Raw genomic sequence first — 17,158 nt, 5'->3', positions numbered from 1 at the left:
CAGACGTCTACAGCAGTTGAAGCAGCAACACGCGAAGTAACGAACGCAACTCGAAACGAGTCGAACGAAAGTAAAGACAAGCTCAACTAAATTGGTTTTCAAATAAAGTGCAGTGATAACATTTTGTGCGAAATTTGTGAAAACTTTAATATATTAATATAAAAAGCAAACAAAGCTTGCCAAGCTAAATACACAGGTATGTTAACTAAGCAACTAAAACATTTGATAGCAATTATATTTCATTTTGCTCAAAGCTAACAGCAAAGTCAATATGACTTACATACAAGTGTGTATAGCTGCAATTGCTATTTACCCATTGCCAGTTCTCACACGCTGAACCAGCAGCAGCAACAGCAGCAGCAACAGCAGCAGCAACAGCAGCAGCAGCAGCAGCAGCAGCTTGTGGCTCTTAGGATGATGAATAATTTAGCTAATGACATCCGTTTGCACCGGAATGCAATTGCAGCCTTTGAGCAAATCATAAAATCAATTAAAATTCAGCACACACATGCCAATTGCTGTTGCTTGTCTGTGTGTGTGTGTGTTAAATAATTTGATATCCATATAATAATTAGCTAAGACAAGTGCAGCAATCAGAATTTGGGTCAGGCCAAGACATAACAGAACTTCGGCGCATTAATTCGTGTCGGCCACAAAAAGCGTAGCTGTTAAACGAGTTAACAACTTTGCATGAAGAGGCAATGCAAACAAGACAGCCAAGAGGCCTGAAAAGAACCAGCCAAGTGGCCAACGGGGTTTAAGACTGGGCCACGCATTCGACTCTGTCATGTCATGTGTGTGTGGTGCGTGCAAAGCGCATTGAATGCAAGTTTAAGGCCCACCCACTGACCCCATTCGGGGCTTACAGCTGCCAAAAGAATTTCGTTTTCGTCGTCTTTGGCCTTGATACACACACACGCTCACGCACACGTGTCTGTGTGTGTGCCTGCCAATTAACGCCTCAGCGCTTGACACTGATTTCTATGCCGAACATTTTCTTTTCTTTATTTGATTTTTGTTTATTAATTGGCCACAAAAAGCCAATTGCCCCACAGGTCTTTAGTTATGCGAGTTGAAACCATTTTCAAACCACATTGCTTTGCTCAATTTAATTCAAACATTTTCAGTTTCTATTATATGTGTTGCTATTGCTGTTGTTGCTCTTTTACACACCTTAAAGCATGTTATTTTGTAGCTTTCATTCATGCGAGCCATTTATTTATTTGCGGCTTTTATTTGTTGTTGTAGCTGTAGTCGTTGTTGTTGTTGATTTCTTTGGCATTTTGCGGCTTCTACGTTTGTCATCGCAGTCAGACTGTCTGTCTGTCTGTCTGTCTGTCAGTCGTGCAGTTGTTGCTTTAAACTGTGGTGAAAGTTTTCTGTTTGCCGCTGCTGCTTCAAATGTGTTCCATAAATGCCTTTCGGCTAAATTCAGCTGACAAGTGTAAATAGCTTAGAAATTCATCAAATTTATTGTAGAATAAAGTCTAAAAGCGAAAGTTTCTCTATAAACATTTGCCTATGAAATTAGCTTCTTCTAGCTGTGACTGCAATTTGACAATTGCAACTCGTTCTTGCCATTGGCCATTGAGGTCAGGTAAAAGCTGCTGCAGCTGCGACGACAACGGCAAATTGCAACTTTCCTTGCTGTGCATTTGAATTTGAGTTTAAAATTCATGACCTAAAATGATTATGCAGCGACTTGTTGCGTCATTTCCCTTCGATGTTGCTTTGATTTTGTTACCAAATAGTCGATAATTCGACACTTGTGCGCATTTAATTTGAATGCAGCAAGCGGCTTGACCACATGCGTGCGTCTTCAGGTGGTTGACCAGCTAGCGAAACGAAAGACTGCAGACACGAACTTGCTGGAAAGTTCAGCGCACCAAGCAAGTGCGCAGATCAATATTTGGAGCCGTACTTGGCTTACTTTTGTATCTGCTTGGCTTAACGTACTCGCATTCTTGGCCAAAAGAAAGTGAAATAAACAAATTTCTCTTGCCCAAAAACCAGTCGCTAAACCGTTGTTAGCCGAAAACAAAAAACGAGACAAAGTTATAATCTTAACCAGCGCCACAGAATGAATCACGCTCGCACTTACACTCTCGGCATCAGAGCAGCGTGGCTCAGGCTCTGGCTTGTGCGCTGGGATTGGTGGAGCTGCAAGTTGCCACAAATCACGAACAGCTTGACGCTTTCTCAGCTCTGGCGTCAGTCGGGCGTGACTGGCTGAAAACGAAACGAACGAAAATAATAACAATGGCAAACGGCAGGCGCAACAAGCATAAGAAATAAAATAAATTGCGGTAATACATTTTTAACCGCTCTAGAACTGATTCGTGAGCTGTGCAACACTTTCTAATTTTTCTGTTGCAAATATTGCAATTGCAATAAAAATATGTTACTGTGTGTAAATTGAAAATTAATTGCAAAGCTCAAAAGCAATTGGCGCTGGGGCTGTGAAAGTAAAAGTCAAAGTCGCGTGTTCATTTCCAATTAATTGCATGATGAAAGAGCCGATGATGATGATGATGTACTTGGCCACTAGTTCAGTGTGCAACAGCCACTGAGGCGATAAGCCAGCACACGCCTTACATAAGTTCAAAGCCCCAAACACAGAACTGACGCCCGCTCATTAGCACAGCTATTAAGATTATACGCTCACGTTTCTAGCCGCTTTCTAAATTTACAGTCCAGCAATAATTTGAAGAGCGGCCAGCCAGCCGCGCGTACGTGTGGCAAAAATCAACTTTGGCTGCTGCTTTGTGTAAAGCAATTTACATTTCTATGGCCTGACCCATTCTCTTGGCCTGTTTCTCAGAATGCGCTCCAAGCGATTAATTGTATATCAATGCAAGCTGCTGGCTGCTGGCCACTTGGCATTCTTTGGAGTTACAGCTAGTGGCGCTGTATTCTACTTATTATTATTTTATTAACGGTAACATGTTGCATGACCGCTAGTCGCTCAAGCTGTCCAACTCGTTCTCAGCTCAATCGAAGCAACGAACGTCGAACGGGTTCTGTCGCTGTCACATGATTGATGGCCGCTGCTCTTCTTCTTGTGCAATCTTTAGACTGCATAATTTGCTTGGGGATTATCGACACACACACACACATAGCGTAGCGATAAGTAAATCTGCAGGAAGTCCAAACGCTAATTGCTGTTATCTGCTGCTATTTTTTTTAACACAATCTATTGGCAAACGCTTGGCAGCTTTCTAAACAGAAAGTTCACACACACACACACACAAGCGTATAGCTTGTAATGAAGACTTCACTTGGGTGTTGCTGCTCTTCCTCATGCTGCCTTCTATTATGGTTTAAGTCTTGCAGCAAATGGACTGGGAACAGGTTCAGTTTGACCGCAGCATTAATTACCAAGCAGTTGGACTTGTTTGTTGTGTTTTCGGAAGCGCTGCTTGGGTTGCTTAATTACACTAAGCGCAACTAACTTTCCACGCTGCTTCCAATGAAATTGTTTTAATATTTTTTTGTTAGCACCTGAGCTGAAATTGTTCTTGGCCATTCAATTATACAATTGGGTCAACTATACGTGCGCAGCTTGGAAAGTAGTTGCAACTAACGCTTGCCATGTGTATGAAACGAAAGACTCAAGCCACAAACTTGCTTTGCTTTGTATTTGCAGTTATGTTGGACCAACGCAGACTACACGCCTACCTGCTGCTCTCCATAGTGGCCAGCAACTGTCTGCTGCTCACCTACGCCTTTCCCCAGCAGGAGATTTACCAGCGACAGCAGCTGGCGCAGGCGTCGCCAGTTTATCGCGACGAGAGTCACGCGCGCAAGTTTGCTGTCAAGCCGAATGCCTCCAAGAAGGTGGCGCTGGATGATATAGAGGATGACATTGAGGGCAATCAGATACAGGAGAGCGTGGGCGGTCCCGGCGGCTTCACCTGGTCCAATATGCTGTCCACTGTCATGACCATGTTCTTCAATGGCGCCACCAATGCGCCCAGCAAGTCCGACGACGTCGACGGCTCCATCGGACTGGGCGGCAGCCCCTGGGCCAATGTCATCTCAATGGGTAAGCCGCGAGCCAATTATTCAATGCAAGCAGCTTAACTAATAAACTATTTGCAGGTCTGCGCATCATCAACACGCTGTTGGGCGGCGGTGCGCCTAGCGATGGCATTGACAAGGTCGACAACGGCGGCTCTCCCATGCAGGTAAGCAGCGCCTAAGCGCCTAAGCGCCTAATCGCTTTTCGAACTACCTGTTTCCGCTTTTGTGCCGCTTTAATTTGCGTTGAGTTCTGCTTTTATTTATTAATTAACTATATGTACATATGTACTTATGTGGTGTCTGGTGTATTCTCTCTTTCTCGCTCTCTTTACGTTTCTCTTTACGTTTGTGTGTATTTGGTAAACGAATTCGCCACAGGGCATCTTGGCGGCCGTGCTGTCGTCCGTGCTGGGCACCAGAGATCCCGATCAAGTCAACTCGATGGCCAAGCAAGCTGGCGAGGTAAAATTCTTGTTTAATGCTTTCAAAACTAAACATAAGTGAGCAACACTGTGCAACAAGAATAAGCAAAAAGTTGACTTGCAATATTAAATTAAAAGAATTAATTATATAACAAATTGTAATTGCTTAAGCTACGCTTGTGACTTTAGTCAAGTTCTTGTTGCATAGTGTACAATGTAAATTAGTTTCACACACTTACACACACACATATATACACACACACACACTTAGACATTAGCTTGAGTATTACGGCACAATAATGCAAAACTAATTGAACTAATGAACGCCCAACTGGCCCTACCAACCTGACCCGCCCCTTTGCACACTCACACACACACACACTCCCGTACACCCAACTGTACGCACTCTTGACGCGCTCCCCAATTACAGTTCATTCAGATCGTGATGAATCTGCTGGATGCACTGAAGACTTCGTTCTCCCACCGCTCGCTCACCGCCCGCTCCTTGGGCAAACGTGACTCGGTAAGCGATGCCGCCGTCGCCAGCATTGCCCTGCTCAAGGGCTATGTGCGCACCTATCGCAACTCGGAGGACAAATGCATGCAGCGCTACATGTGCGACGCCAACACCGACTGCGTGCGCGAAATCGGCGGCAGCAGCATCTTCTGCCAGCTGGGATCGTAAGTAACCATTAGACTTCACTTATGCCGCTTGTTGCTAACTCTGTTCTGTTCTTTTTACTCTGTTCTGCAGCTATGCCACCAGCTATATGCTTGGACGCAGCAGCAACGCCAGCTTCGAGAATCTGTACGATGCTGGACGCAGAGGGCGCTCGGGCTTTGATTGCCGTCAGCTCTACCTTGAGTGCAATGAGGTCTGAGCGTAGATGATTGTGGCCTTTAGTGCTTTTGACTGGACTTCCCTTAAAGTAAATTAAATTAGCTTACTTTATGCTTGTGCTTACTTCAAACTAGACTTAGTTATATTTATATTATTTATTTCTGTATTTATTTGCAAGGCAGCAAAAACAAATTGCGTTTTTCAAAACGCGCCATTTTCTACAAAAAACAAAAAAAACAAACAACAACAACATTGAATAAATAAGTAAATAAACATCTTACTTAAACAACAATAACATAAAAGACTTTTACCTGAGTAGGTAGCTGCGCCCAAGATTCGCAATTTTGCTGTGCTAATAATTCCCAAGTACATATCCTGCACACCGCACATATAAATAGCAGCTATACTCAATCAACTTTGTTCTTGCTTCGGCAGAACATATACTAAAATTGGAACGATACAGAGAAGATTAGCATGGCCCCTGCGCAAGGATGACACGCAAAATCGTGAAGCGTTCCACATTTTTTTGTTACGCCTCCTTTGCTTATTCAATTATCATAAAGACAGCAATTATTTTAATATATTGTGAAATACTCAGCCATATCAACGTTATTTAGCTTTTGTCAGCGAGCATTGGTATGAACCAACATGTTGCCTGTGCAGCAAACAGCCTTTGTCAGCGTGCAGACGAGTTTCTTACTAAGCAGTGTCACTACTATTATTTTTAACACGAACGCTAGATGGCCAACTAGCTTGTGGAACTCAAAATGTGTATGTTATTTAAAGAGCAACAAAACCGTTTACTAAACATACACACTTATTTTTATTTGAATGAAAGTTATGCACTTAAATGTAAGTTGTGTGTATTATTTTTATTTTAATTAAATACAAATGTTACACACATGCAAAATTAATGACTTTTTAAGACAGAAAGAGAGGCAGCGAGAGTGCCAGTAGGTGGCGCTTGATTAGACAAAATGTCGGCAAATAATCAGCAAACTAAATAGAAAAAAAGAAAATAAGAAGCACATGAAGATATCAACACCCACACACAAATGCAATTCACTGGCATTATTTATGCAGAATTAAAAATACAACACTTGTTTGTATATTTAAATAAACACTTGTATATTTATATTTTATACTATTTGCATTATTAAATAAGATATTGTTTGCAGCCTTGATACAAATTTGCCTTGCGGTATTATAGAATAATTTATTACAAATATTTGCTCTAAATTTGATAATCTATGGGATAAATAATAAATAGTAGCAAAGACAAATGGCTGTAAACTAGTCAACAGCTAATCAACCGCTTTAATTGTCTATCAAATGTACAGATGTTAAAAGTGGGGTGGGGTGGGGTGGGGACTAATAGATGAGATACAAGCTAATTTTGTCTAACAAATAATATTGTATTTCAAGCTAGTAAAAACAATTAAAGCGTCTGCCAAATATAAGCGCATTGCACTCCCCTCCAAGCATTTGCTATTCAGCGAAAGTGGCGAGCGAAATTGGATCGTCATTTAAATGCGATTGCTCAATTTGCAAACATTTTTGTTGAGTGAAATACAAATAGACGGAGAGGGTGAGGGAGAGGGTGAGGGGCAAGCTGAGAGAACTTTTGTGCAATGATGTTGGGGCAGGCAACACGAGCATAATAAATTGCAGCCGTTGCGATTGCGTCCGGCAATTGCGACAATTCGCGTTGTCTGCAGTTGCTGTCGAAAAGTTTGCAGCAGTTCTAATTAGCCAACTGCGAGAATATATTCAACACTCAACGAAATTAAATGGAATTTAAAGCGAGCAAGTGACGCCCAGCCAAAGCATACGCCTTTAATTACGGCCCAAGCTTCTTGGCCAAGACGATAGTGGAAACAAACATGCAGTAGCTGCAACTTCATTGCGACAAAAGCAACAAAAGCAGCAACAACAACAACAAGACGTAGAACTTTTTGGGTAAACGACAAAACTTGGGCGCACAAATTAATCATAACTTTGGAGGCGGAGTCTGTTGAAGCTGCTGCTGCTGCTCGAGAGCGCCCACAGCCATTAAAAGTGTCTTAGAAATTTCTTTTCACCTACGCAGACACACACACACACACGTGCTATATATGTATTTGTATTTGTGTTCTAAAGTACGTGCATATGCATGCGTAGATTTGCATTAATTTCCATATCCAGCCAATAAATTTCTACAGTTGCCTAACATTTATCAAATGGCGAAACTTTTGAACGGCTGCAGCTGCGCACTGATAGTGTCTCTGCCTCTCTACCCCCCGATTGGTGCAAAATAACTTACAAAAAAACTTTGCTATAAAAATTGCATTTTTATTTACCCAACTGTGTCACACACAGTTCAAAGAAGTTGCGTAAGCACCAAATGCCGTAATTTGCTTAGTCATTTATATAATAAAGTCCGACTATAAGCAGCAAGATGGAATAAAAATAAACAGCGCCAAATTAATGACTAGATAATCCCACTTGCAATTAGAATTGCCTTTTAATTATAGAACAATTGCCCAAGGCAAGCTTAAGCATTTAAATTGTTTTATAAATACTTTGAAACAAAAATTAGCCATTGGGGAAATATAGTCGCTTAATAAGCAAGCATTCATTATTCTTATTTTTTATTTGTATAAAGTTTTGTAGCATTTAATGCCATTTGCAGTTTAACTAAGTTAAGCTTAAAAGCAAAATTTTAGCTGCACAGCCTGAGGATATAGCAATATATTATTATAAAAGCAGCTCGATAATGGGGCTGACTGCTAAACAGGGGTTATTAATTGATAAGTCTAAGTGAACACATTAGTCAATTCAATGATAATCAATAATTAATTGATATAAACATTTTAAAACGATTTGAAACGCTTTTGCTTTTGTTTACTTAAGCAAAATTAAGTATACGCTTGGAAAGTCAGAACTAACATTAGTCTAATCAGTTCAAGCTTAGCATGAATAATTGCTGCTATAAATATGGATTAATATTAATACTAAGTATTTGTAATACTAAAGTTATACTCAACCATTTAGCCAGTGTGTGGTTTAGTTGTTGGCAAAGTGGTTCTTGTGGTGCCATGCCCAATTCTACGAACTGGTTTTAATTGCAATAGCTTTCATTTTATTTCTGTGCAATTATGTATTTAATATATATTTTATTGCTATATTATTGCGCACAACAAAGTCTATTTATACATATGTGGGCAATATGGGGCGTATACTGAATGCAATCATGTATTCATTTAGACAGCAATTAAATATTATCAAAAATTAAATTTGCTCTACAGAAAGTGCCCCAAAGCTATTTAGTTTGTTTGATAAGCGTTTTATTGACTGAACACAAACAAATTCACACACACAGACAGACCGCACACACACCCATATGAAGGTCGCACACGTGTGGGTGAAAGGAAAGGCCAACAAAATCAAAATTGTCAATACGTTAATCCGAGTTGGACGAACGAGCGTTAGCTGTATTATTGTTGCTGTTGTTGTTGCTGTTGCCATTGAGCATTGGCTTGTTTTTATGAAGTTGCTAAAACGCGCGCGCAAAGCCGCAAGGGGGAAAAAAACTGCCATTAAAAATTTAATGTTTGCATACAACAATTTCCGCCAGTGCCAACAGCAAGAACAACAACAACAAGAGCGAGCTCGCGTGCGCTGACATTGACAACTACAACGAAACGGGCTAACAGGCTGTGTGTGTGTGTGTGTGTGTGTGTGTGTGCAAGTTGCCCAAAAGCGTGAAAAGGGCTTCGGCGCAAAAAGTAACATAAACTGAACCATAACGGAACCCAAACAAACCGCAACGAAGCGCCGAGCGTCGAGCGCGGCCTGCGGCTCAGCGGCTGTGCAGCTGCTGCTCTGGTTGTTGTTGTTGTTGTTACTTTTGCTGTTGAGGTTGAGGTTGCAAAAGAGGCAGCTTAAATCGATACACACTATAAACGCCACAGAACCAATAGCAAGTGACACAGCGCCAAATTTGCTTTTGGCTTTTCTGCGGATCTGACGAAAATGTGTTCCCTTTACGAGCATCAGGAACTCGTTGTCATTCCACAGCCCACAGCCAACATAATCATAGGTGTGTGTGTAGGTGTATCTGTGTGTGTGTACGTTGACGTGTGGGCCATGTCAGTGGTTGTCACCATCAGCGTCAGGCAAGGCAAAAAAAAAGCGACGTTATTGGCTTTTGGCGCGTCCGCGTCACACTGGAACAAAAAATGCGAAAAGGGGCGCCCGCCTCGACATTTGCATCCAATTTTGCTTGGCAAGGCCCCTTGGCCATTGGCGCAGTCGCCACACACACACACACACACACACACACAGTGAAGCCTGCTTGGCTTGCTTGTTATTATTATTTTGTGTGTGTTTTCTTAACATTTCTTTTGATATTTTTTTCGCTCTTGTTGTAGCGCCTCGGGCTGCAACACATAAGTTGCTTGGCTAGTTGGGATATGGTGAGGATCTAGAGTCTAGACATGGCTTACATGCCTATAATACAAATCCACAATTTTTGAGAACAACTGTCGCATATCGATGCTGACATAAATTATTGAGTGCGCTTCGTTGAATTATTAAAATCGGTTTTAGGGTCGAGCTTTAATATTTAATTGCAATGCTTACACAAGTGGCAAAAGCTCAACCTGCTCAACGCCCACTCAACTCGTTTAAGCTGCGGTTTTGACTGCTGCTGACATACTCCAAGCCAAATATTTTTTGCGTATTGTTGTTGGGTCATTTAATCGTATTTGAAACAGTCGAGCCCAAAAGCCATTTCGGGCTTGCTAACTACTCGACCCGCCTTGGGTTCAGCTCTGTGGTTTTTGGAATTGCCCGCATAGACGCATTGGGCACATGCTAAAATCCGTAAATGCTGCAAGCTGTCAGTCAAACATTTTGATTGCGGCAATCAAGCTAATATATTTAGTATAAGTCGTAAAAGTCTCAAAGGTGCTCAGGTATTAATTTAAAACTTTACTCTAGTCGATTTCTTTTAATTCAGAATTTACACATTTTTATTTTAGCTACGAAACTTAAGCATAAGACCTTGAGTTATATAAAATTAGCCCTATACTCTAGTAGATATTTTTCATATAATTATTCAATAGCATTGGATATAATTTACAAAATTTTAGGTCGAATTTCTTAGACTTCTTGTATATTTTTCTATAATTTAGCACACTTCAGAATAAGAACTCAGTGCTTAAAGAAATGTTCAACTTATTTGTTTGCAAATATTTTAAATAAATTTACCAAGCTTTAATTCAATTATTAAATTGCCGTTTGGAATTTACACACCTTTTATATACAAACAACCCACTGTACTTCAAGACACAAAATCAAATCAGCTGCGGCTTCCACTTCAATTGCCAGAACATAGCCACGGTCTCCCACTTGACGGCTTTAATTCGCCATTATAATCGGACTTAAACTACACTTTGATGACCCTCTATATATAATTGTGACCGCGCAGCGCATACAAACTTCCCAACGAGCCACACGGCCTGCCGACCAGCCGGCCAGACACGCGTTTGGATTTCCACACTTTTGCGCTACCAAAACATCAGCCATCCCTCTGGTCCATATTATTAGCAGCTACAGTCAGTTACATGTCGAACTTATCGACAGCATCTACAGTTGAATAGCTGTCCGTTCGGCCTGTGACTGGGTGCGAAAGCTCTGAAGCTGAATTGCTTTCCAGGGATGTGTGTAGTGTCATTTTTTGTTGCCCAGCACAAATTGCTTAAATTGGAAAATTGCTAGCGCTGCGTTTGTCTGTCAGGCCCATTCACCCGCACCGGCACCCGCACCCGCATCCGCTGCGCACTTAACTTAGTGAACAACGCCTTCGTTCTGGGCCTAGTGCCTGGCGATAGAGTCTATAGAAAATATATTGCATTTATCTTTTATTGTTGCTGCTGCTGCTGCTGCCTTTCGCTTTTCGTTTCGTTTTGCTGCCAAATCAATATTCGATTGATGCCAATACTATTATCATTTTATTATGGCCATTTGTTTGTAGTGTTCAGCAAAAAAAAAGCGAAGCAAATCAGAGTCAGAGCTTGCAACGTGCGTTTTCTTTTTTTTGCAAGTTAGCTCTAGTCTGCGCCTCGAAGCAGGCAACGAAAATAATGAAACTGAATTGTCTGCGCTAATTAGCCGCATCCCAAATGATTAATTGAGCGTAGTTGAGTGATTGATTGCTTGATCGATTGCATATGTGTACAAGCTCATTGCCTTTTTTTTTATTTGCAGCCCATAAACCTGGACTTAAGTTGTAACCCTTTGAAGCTCTCTCGCTCTCTGAGTGGCTTTATGCCGGCGATAAAGACTTGAGTTATAAATTTTCCACTTGCATCAGCAGTTGCCGCGATGAGCCCAAGACCCCAATTCCCAATATTTGCTTAAGAATGCCATAAAAATCTAACGAATGAGGTCGTCGCACATAAAACGATGGCCAGCTATTCAGGCTAGGAGCAGCGCATAATAAAAATGGCATAATTTTGGGCAGCAGCAGCAGTTGGCCTGGCCTTCGGTCAATGAGCAAAAGAAATCGACGGGGCAGACATAAATATGTATGGCAAGTAAGGCCGTAAAAAAGTTGCCCAACTTTTGTTGCATTACTTATTTAAGCCGAAAGCCTCACCTTATTGGCTTTTTTAATTGTACTTGACAAATGTTGCTTGTTTTATTAGCATTTAAACGTTACGCCCCCCCCACGCTGCCACGCCTTCAATGCAAGCGCTTTGCAAATAAACACAACGCCACAAATGTTGCAGACTTTTATTGTTATTGTTCGTTCGTTGTTCGCATTTTGTGTTTGGCTTTTTATTCTACCTTTGTTCGTTTGTTTTGTTTTGTTTGTAGCTCGCTAATTAAAATTTGTTCGCCAATTGGTTTAATTAGCGCATTTTATGAGCGCGCATCGAACGCCAGACGCAGGCAGCACAATTAACTGTGAATCGCTTGAGCTGCTGCGCTATTAAAATCTAAGGTCGAGCCCAAAGCTGCAGGCGCTACTCAAGTGTCTCTGGCGCTTGCCAAGTTATTATCTGCTGGCTAACATCAACGGCGTCGTCGTCGTCGCCGTCGTCATCATCATAATTTTTGCCAAACGCTTATCGCATGCCAAAAAGTTAAGAATTATGTGCACACACACACACACACACAAAAAGTTTTGCGGAAGCGGCTGACGCCAGCTCAAAGATTTTCGACGCTGTTGTGTATAAACAACTGAGCACATATTAAGCATACGACACGTGTGCAGCAACTTGCTGTTGGGCAAACAACGCAATGAGTATTAATAGAATTGCACCCACCCAAACACACACACACACACACACACGCGCGCACTCAACGCATGTTTGCTCAACAGTCATGGCCACAAATTGGATTGCCGGGCTGCGCATTTGCTGGCGAGCGCAAATTTCAAATATGTATTTATAACTATGCTGCCTGCAAATTCATCAGTGCTAATAGCCCACGCATGCCCCAGCTGCCGCACAACAATGCTCGAAGCCAACCTGGGCGCGTAATCCGCAAAACCCTCGCAGATATTAGCGGCAATAGGCCCATTTGGACTCGACGCTTGACACTCTGCGGCAACTGCCAATGCTCCATTGTCATTGCCAATGTGCGCGCGATAATGATTTGCATTTGCGCCCAGGCTACACAGCTTCAACAGCACACACAAACTGCAGCAACAATGGCTGCCATTGGAGCCGCAGTGCTCGTTTAAACGCACCTGGCATAACCAGCTTTGAAATTGCGTATACGCCTTGCTGGCAACGTTAATGCCGCGCCGCTGACGCTCTGACGCTAATGCCAAATGATTTGGATTCTTTCAGAGCGGCAGAGCATAAATGTAATTTATCTTCCTCAAATACAAATGTTAGCGTTGCAGCCTCGATAAACTTTATCATGGCAACAATTGATGCGCCCGCTTTAAAGCAATCATTATTGTAAAGCTGCCAAGCAAAGTGCTACAGCAGTTGAATTGCTAACAGTGAAGTGCTTAACATGCCCTATTCAATAATATTAGCAAATTTAACAGTTAGATTGGTTTTGTTTTAAAGCTGCACAAATAATTAAATTACAACTGTTTTCGGTTTCGACTAAGAGCTTAATTATAATGTTAACCAATAATTGAAATTCAAATAGTTTAAATTATTATATAATTGTTAAGCTACGATTTGGCAATTTTAGTAAAGTATGTGCTGGCAGATTTACAGTTCTTAATTGAATAGTAATGTTATAAAATGAAGCAGTTATCATATCACAGTTTACAATCACGCAAAGTTATGCAATATGCAAGAGTCTTATGTTCAATAACATTTAAAATATGATAATAACTTGTTGAAACTTGCATTTGCATGCTTCGAGCAGCAGAAGAATAAAGAAGTTGCAGTCAGCGATCAGGCGATGTGCACAGCTTCAACTCTGTTTAGCAACTGAACTCACCCACGCTAAGCTGTCGCCTAGTTAAAGACGAAGCTCTCACCTAAACGATGCTACTCGTGTGCGTCGCTGCCTTAAGCTGAGCAGCTGAGTGAGCGAACATGTCGGCCTAACCTTAGGAGGTAACGAAAGAGCAGCGCAGCTGAGCGAGCTTAAGGGCAAGAGACCATGCAGGCTTAGCCTTAGCTAGAGCATGAGCTACAGCAGCGCACGTGCTCGCAGCTTCAGCAGCTGAGTGAGAGAGAATAATATAAGGTAGCGGATTGTGCTCATGAGTTCCTTAGCTTCTTCCTCCTTTTTGCTGCTTTCCCGCTCTAACTATTTTCTTTTCGACTGAGGCTAAGCAACCGAAACACTTAAAACGAAGAGCGCAATCCGCTACCTTATATTATTGTATCATGGGCCTAACCTTAGGCAGATATAAGGAGAACGAAATAGCAGCGCAGCTGAGCGAGCGCAAGCAGAGAGAGCATGCGGGCTTAGCATTAGCTAGAGCAGCGCTGAGGAGCGAACTCAAGAGCAAGAGACAATGCAGACTTAACCCCAGGCAGTCGGCGATCACACGAGCGCGCGGCTTCAGCTGCTGAGAGAGAGAGAGCATGTCGGTCTAACCATGGTGAATAATATCATGAGTTCCTTAGGTTCTTCTTCCTTTTTGCTGCTTTCTCACACTCACTTTTTTCATTCTGTATACAGTGTGAGCGAGAGTGAGTATCCTATCCTGGGCCTAACCTAAGACAGATATAAGGAGAGAATGAAATAGCCGCGCTGCTGAGCGAGAGCATGCAGGCTTAACCTCAGGCTGTCAGTTATCAGCTCCAGCTCTGTTTATTAACTAAACCCACCCACTCTAATCACTGATTAGTAATCAGTTGGCTACCTATGTTCGCTGCCCCAGCGCTTAAGCAGAGCAGCTGAGCGAAAGAGCTGCAGGGAATGCAGAAATAATCTGTTATTAAAATTAAGAGATAATAAATGCTCGTTTGGTTTATAAGGCAAAGGTGACGTGAGCAACTTATCTATTTCACTTTAACTATTTCACTTCTAGTGCAACACATGGCTGTTCAATAGCTAATCATCACCATTGCAAATGATTACAATATTGATTATTTAAGTAAGACATAATAGTTGAAAATAATAAGCAGATTATTTTCCATTATTTAATAATCAATTTAATATTCTTTGTGATAGCAGCTATGCTTTGTTTGTTGGTTGGTATATTTATTATGATATTTGTTTTGGTGTGGCATTATATAATCATTACGATTATATCTAGAATTGATAATTGAAATTTAACAATTGAAGCAGACTGGACCTCAGGATGACAAACAATGAATAGAATAAATAATAGAACAGTCAGTGCAGAACACTTTGGCCTAATACAATTTAATATTAAGCACAATAATCAATAAGTATAGATAAATATTTGTAAGCGAGCGCCAAAGCCACATGCAAAAATAATGAAGTGAAGTTAAATGTTTCAAATGAATGAAAATGAATTTGTCAAATTAACAAACTTCAGCCTTGAGAGTGACTCAGCTTGAGTGAATTTTGAATTAATTGCCTGGGAGATGAGGATGATAAATAGCTGTTGGGCCAACTACAAATGGTTGTCAAGTGAACAACAAAAAGTCAAGGTTGAGTGGGTGGGTGGGTGGGTGTGTGTGTGGGTGATAAACTATGCGCTAACTTTTCATTAAATGCATTTGGTTGATTTCGTGTGCTATTTATTTGCACTGATTGAAAGTTATTTGCTTTGCTTTGTTATCCAATTACCCAACAAAAAGGGCGGGCGAAGCTTTTGGCAAATATGGCCAGAAAGCAGTGGCTGGCCACACGCTTTTATTTATTTGCTTTGGACATTTAAGAGTTTTGCTTGCACTGTCGCTTATTTACTGTTTGCCGAAATGCGAGACCGCAAACACAACTTGAGCCCCCCAGGACACTGCGCACTCCAAACCCTCTAAGGAGTAGACCAAGGCCCGTGCGCCTGCATGTGCCAAAGTTAAGCTCAAAATACTTTACTCAACTTAAATGGCTTGCTGAATAGAATACTGCAAGCCTCAGAGAGAGAGAGAGAGAGAGAGAGAGAGAGAGAGCGAGAGAGTAGAGCATAGGACAACGTCGAAGCGCAAGTTATGTAAAAAGCCAACGCCAGAGCACAACACACAGCAAAAGGAAGAAAAAAAGAAAAACACAATAAAAATAGAGTGAAGTGAGTGCATGAAAAGCAAGTGGCAAGTGCCAGCGGAACCCTACTTTGCAGACAGCAAACATCAAAAGCATAAAACACACACAGATACACACACACACAAACAAGCAGACTGTATTTTTTTTTGGGCCAACGTCAGCATCAGTGTTAACACAATTAAATGGGCGTGGGCGTTGCCAGCAGCAACCACAAGAAAATAAAGAGCAAAAACCTTGCATGCTGACCATATCACTGACTTCAAGTCTACAGTATGTCATGCTCTCAATTATTGCATAAAAATCATTCAGCTATATTTTTTTATTGTTGTGCAGTTGTTAATTTGGTCAAAGAGTATTCAGCCTGCGGTTTCAGTTTATGCGCTGCTCAATTCGCTGGCGACACGAGCACAAAAATAAAATGCCAAGTCATTCCGGGTTTGTTAAAGTTTTTTTTACGCAATTATTAAGAAATTGTTTCTTTGGCTGCAGCAGCAGCAGCGGCAGCGGCAGCTACAAACGCCGCAAGTGGAAAGTACAAAAAGTATCATATTTTATGAGATTTCTTTTGGAGTCTCGAGCGCTGAATGCAAAAAGTATCTCATTCTCTTGCTGCTGTTGTTGCTGGTGTTGCTGTTGCCGCTGCGTAAATTTATTTCCGTAATTTGATTGCCATACACACAAAGTGCTGCATTTTTATGTGGAGAGCTGGCCAGGAAGCATTTAACAATAATCATTTTTACAAAAATAAGTGCACAAACAATTTGTGTTTAAATTTATCGGAACAAAACAAAATGAAGCACTGGCTTTTGTTTTTGTCATTTTGCTTCCACTTTTATCTTTTTTTATTTTTGTCCAGCTGAAAGTTACGACAAGCCAATACAAATTTTTTACGTGCCACTTTGTATTTCGAGATTGTTTGGGCCTTTTGTGTATTGTGTACATTTGGCTTGGGCTGTGGCTGTGATTTCCGCTGCAATAAAACCGTCTGTCTACCTTAAAGGCTTAATGGCGTTGTTTTGTCGCCACTTGGAATTCGTCATGGGCCTTTTATGGCACTAGCCTACATCTTCTCCGCTTTGCTCTGCTTTCTGAGCAAATACTAGTGCTCTGTTTGCTTTTGGGTTTTGAAGTGGGGTTGGGGGGCGGCTTAGATCAACATTGTGCTTATTATCATAAAATATTATATTATTTATGCATATCCCTTTGGCCGAAAGGGACACAGAGCTCA

At 41.4% G+C, this 17,158-nt stretch overlaps 1 protein-coding gene and 1 non-coding gene across 2 annotated transcripts; both read left to right on the top strand.

Annotated features, from left to right (window-relative positions):
- Positions 1 to 131: 131 nt before the first annotated feature.
- On the top strand, positions 132 to 5,415 carry LOC108602553. Its single transcript, XM_017990687.1, has 6 exons — positions 132 to 196; positions 3,647 to 4,045; positions 4,102 to 4,187; positions 4,402 to 4,485; positions 4,876 to 5,126; positions 5,200 to 5,415. The coding sequence occupies exons 2-6, from the start codon at positions 3,649 to 3,651 to the stop codon at positions 5,324 to 5,326; spliced, it is 945 nt and encodes a 314-aa protein (XP_017846176.1). The 5' UTR covers positions 132 to 196; positions 3,647 to 3,648; the 3' UTR covers positions 5,327 to 5,415.
- A 290-nt stretch (positions 5,416 to 5,705) lies between these two features.
- On the top strand, positions 5,706 to 5,812 carry LOC117134877. The gene has a single exon (XR_004458891.1). It is a non-coding gene; the product is annotated as a U6 spliceosomal RNA (small nuclear RNA).
- The last annotated feature ends 11,346 nt before the right edge of the window (positions 5,813 to 17,158 follow it).

This window comes from Drosophila busckii, chromosome 3R, assembly GCF_011750605.1.
Source record: "Drosophila busckii strain San Diego stock center, stock number 13000-0081.31 chromosome 3R, ASM1175060v1, whole genome shotgun sequence".
Classification (NCBI taxonomy): Eukaryota; Metazoa; Arthropoda; class Insecta; order Diptera; family Drosophilidae; genus Drosophila; species Drosophila busckii.
The sequence above is the reverse complement of the archived record's forward strand: the minus strand, read 5'-3'. Positions and strand labels throughout refer to the sequence as shown.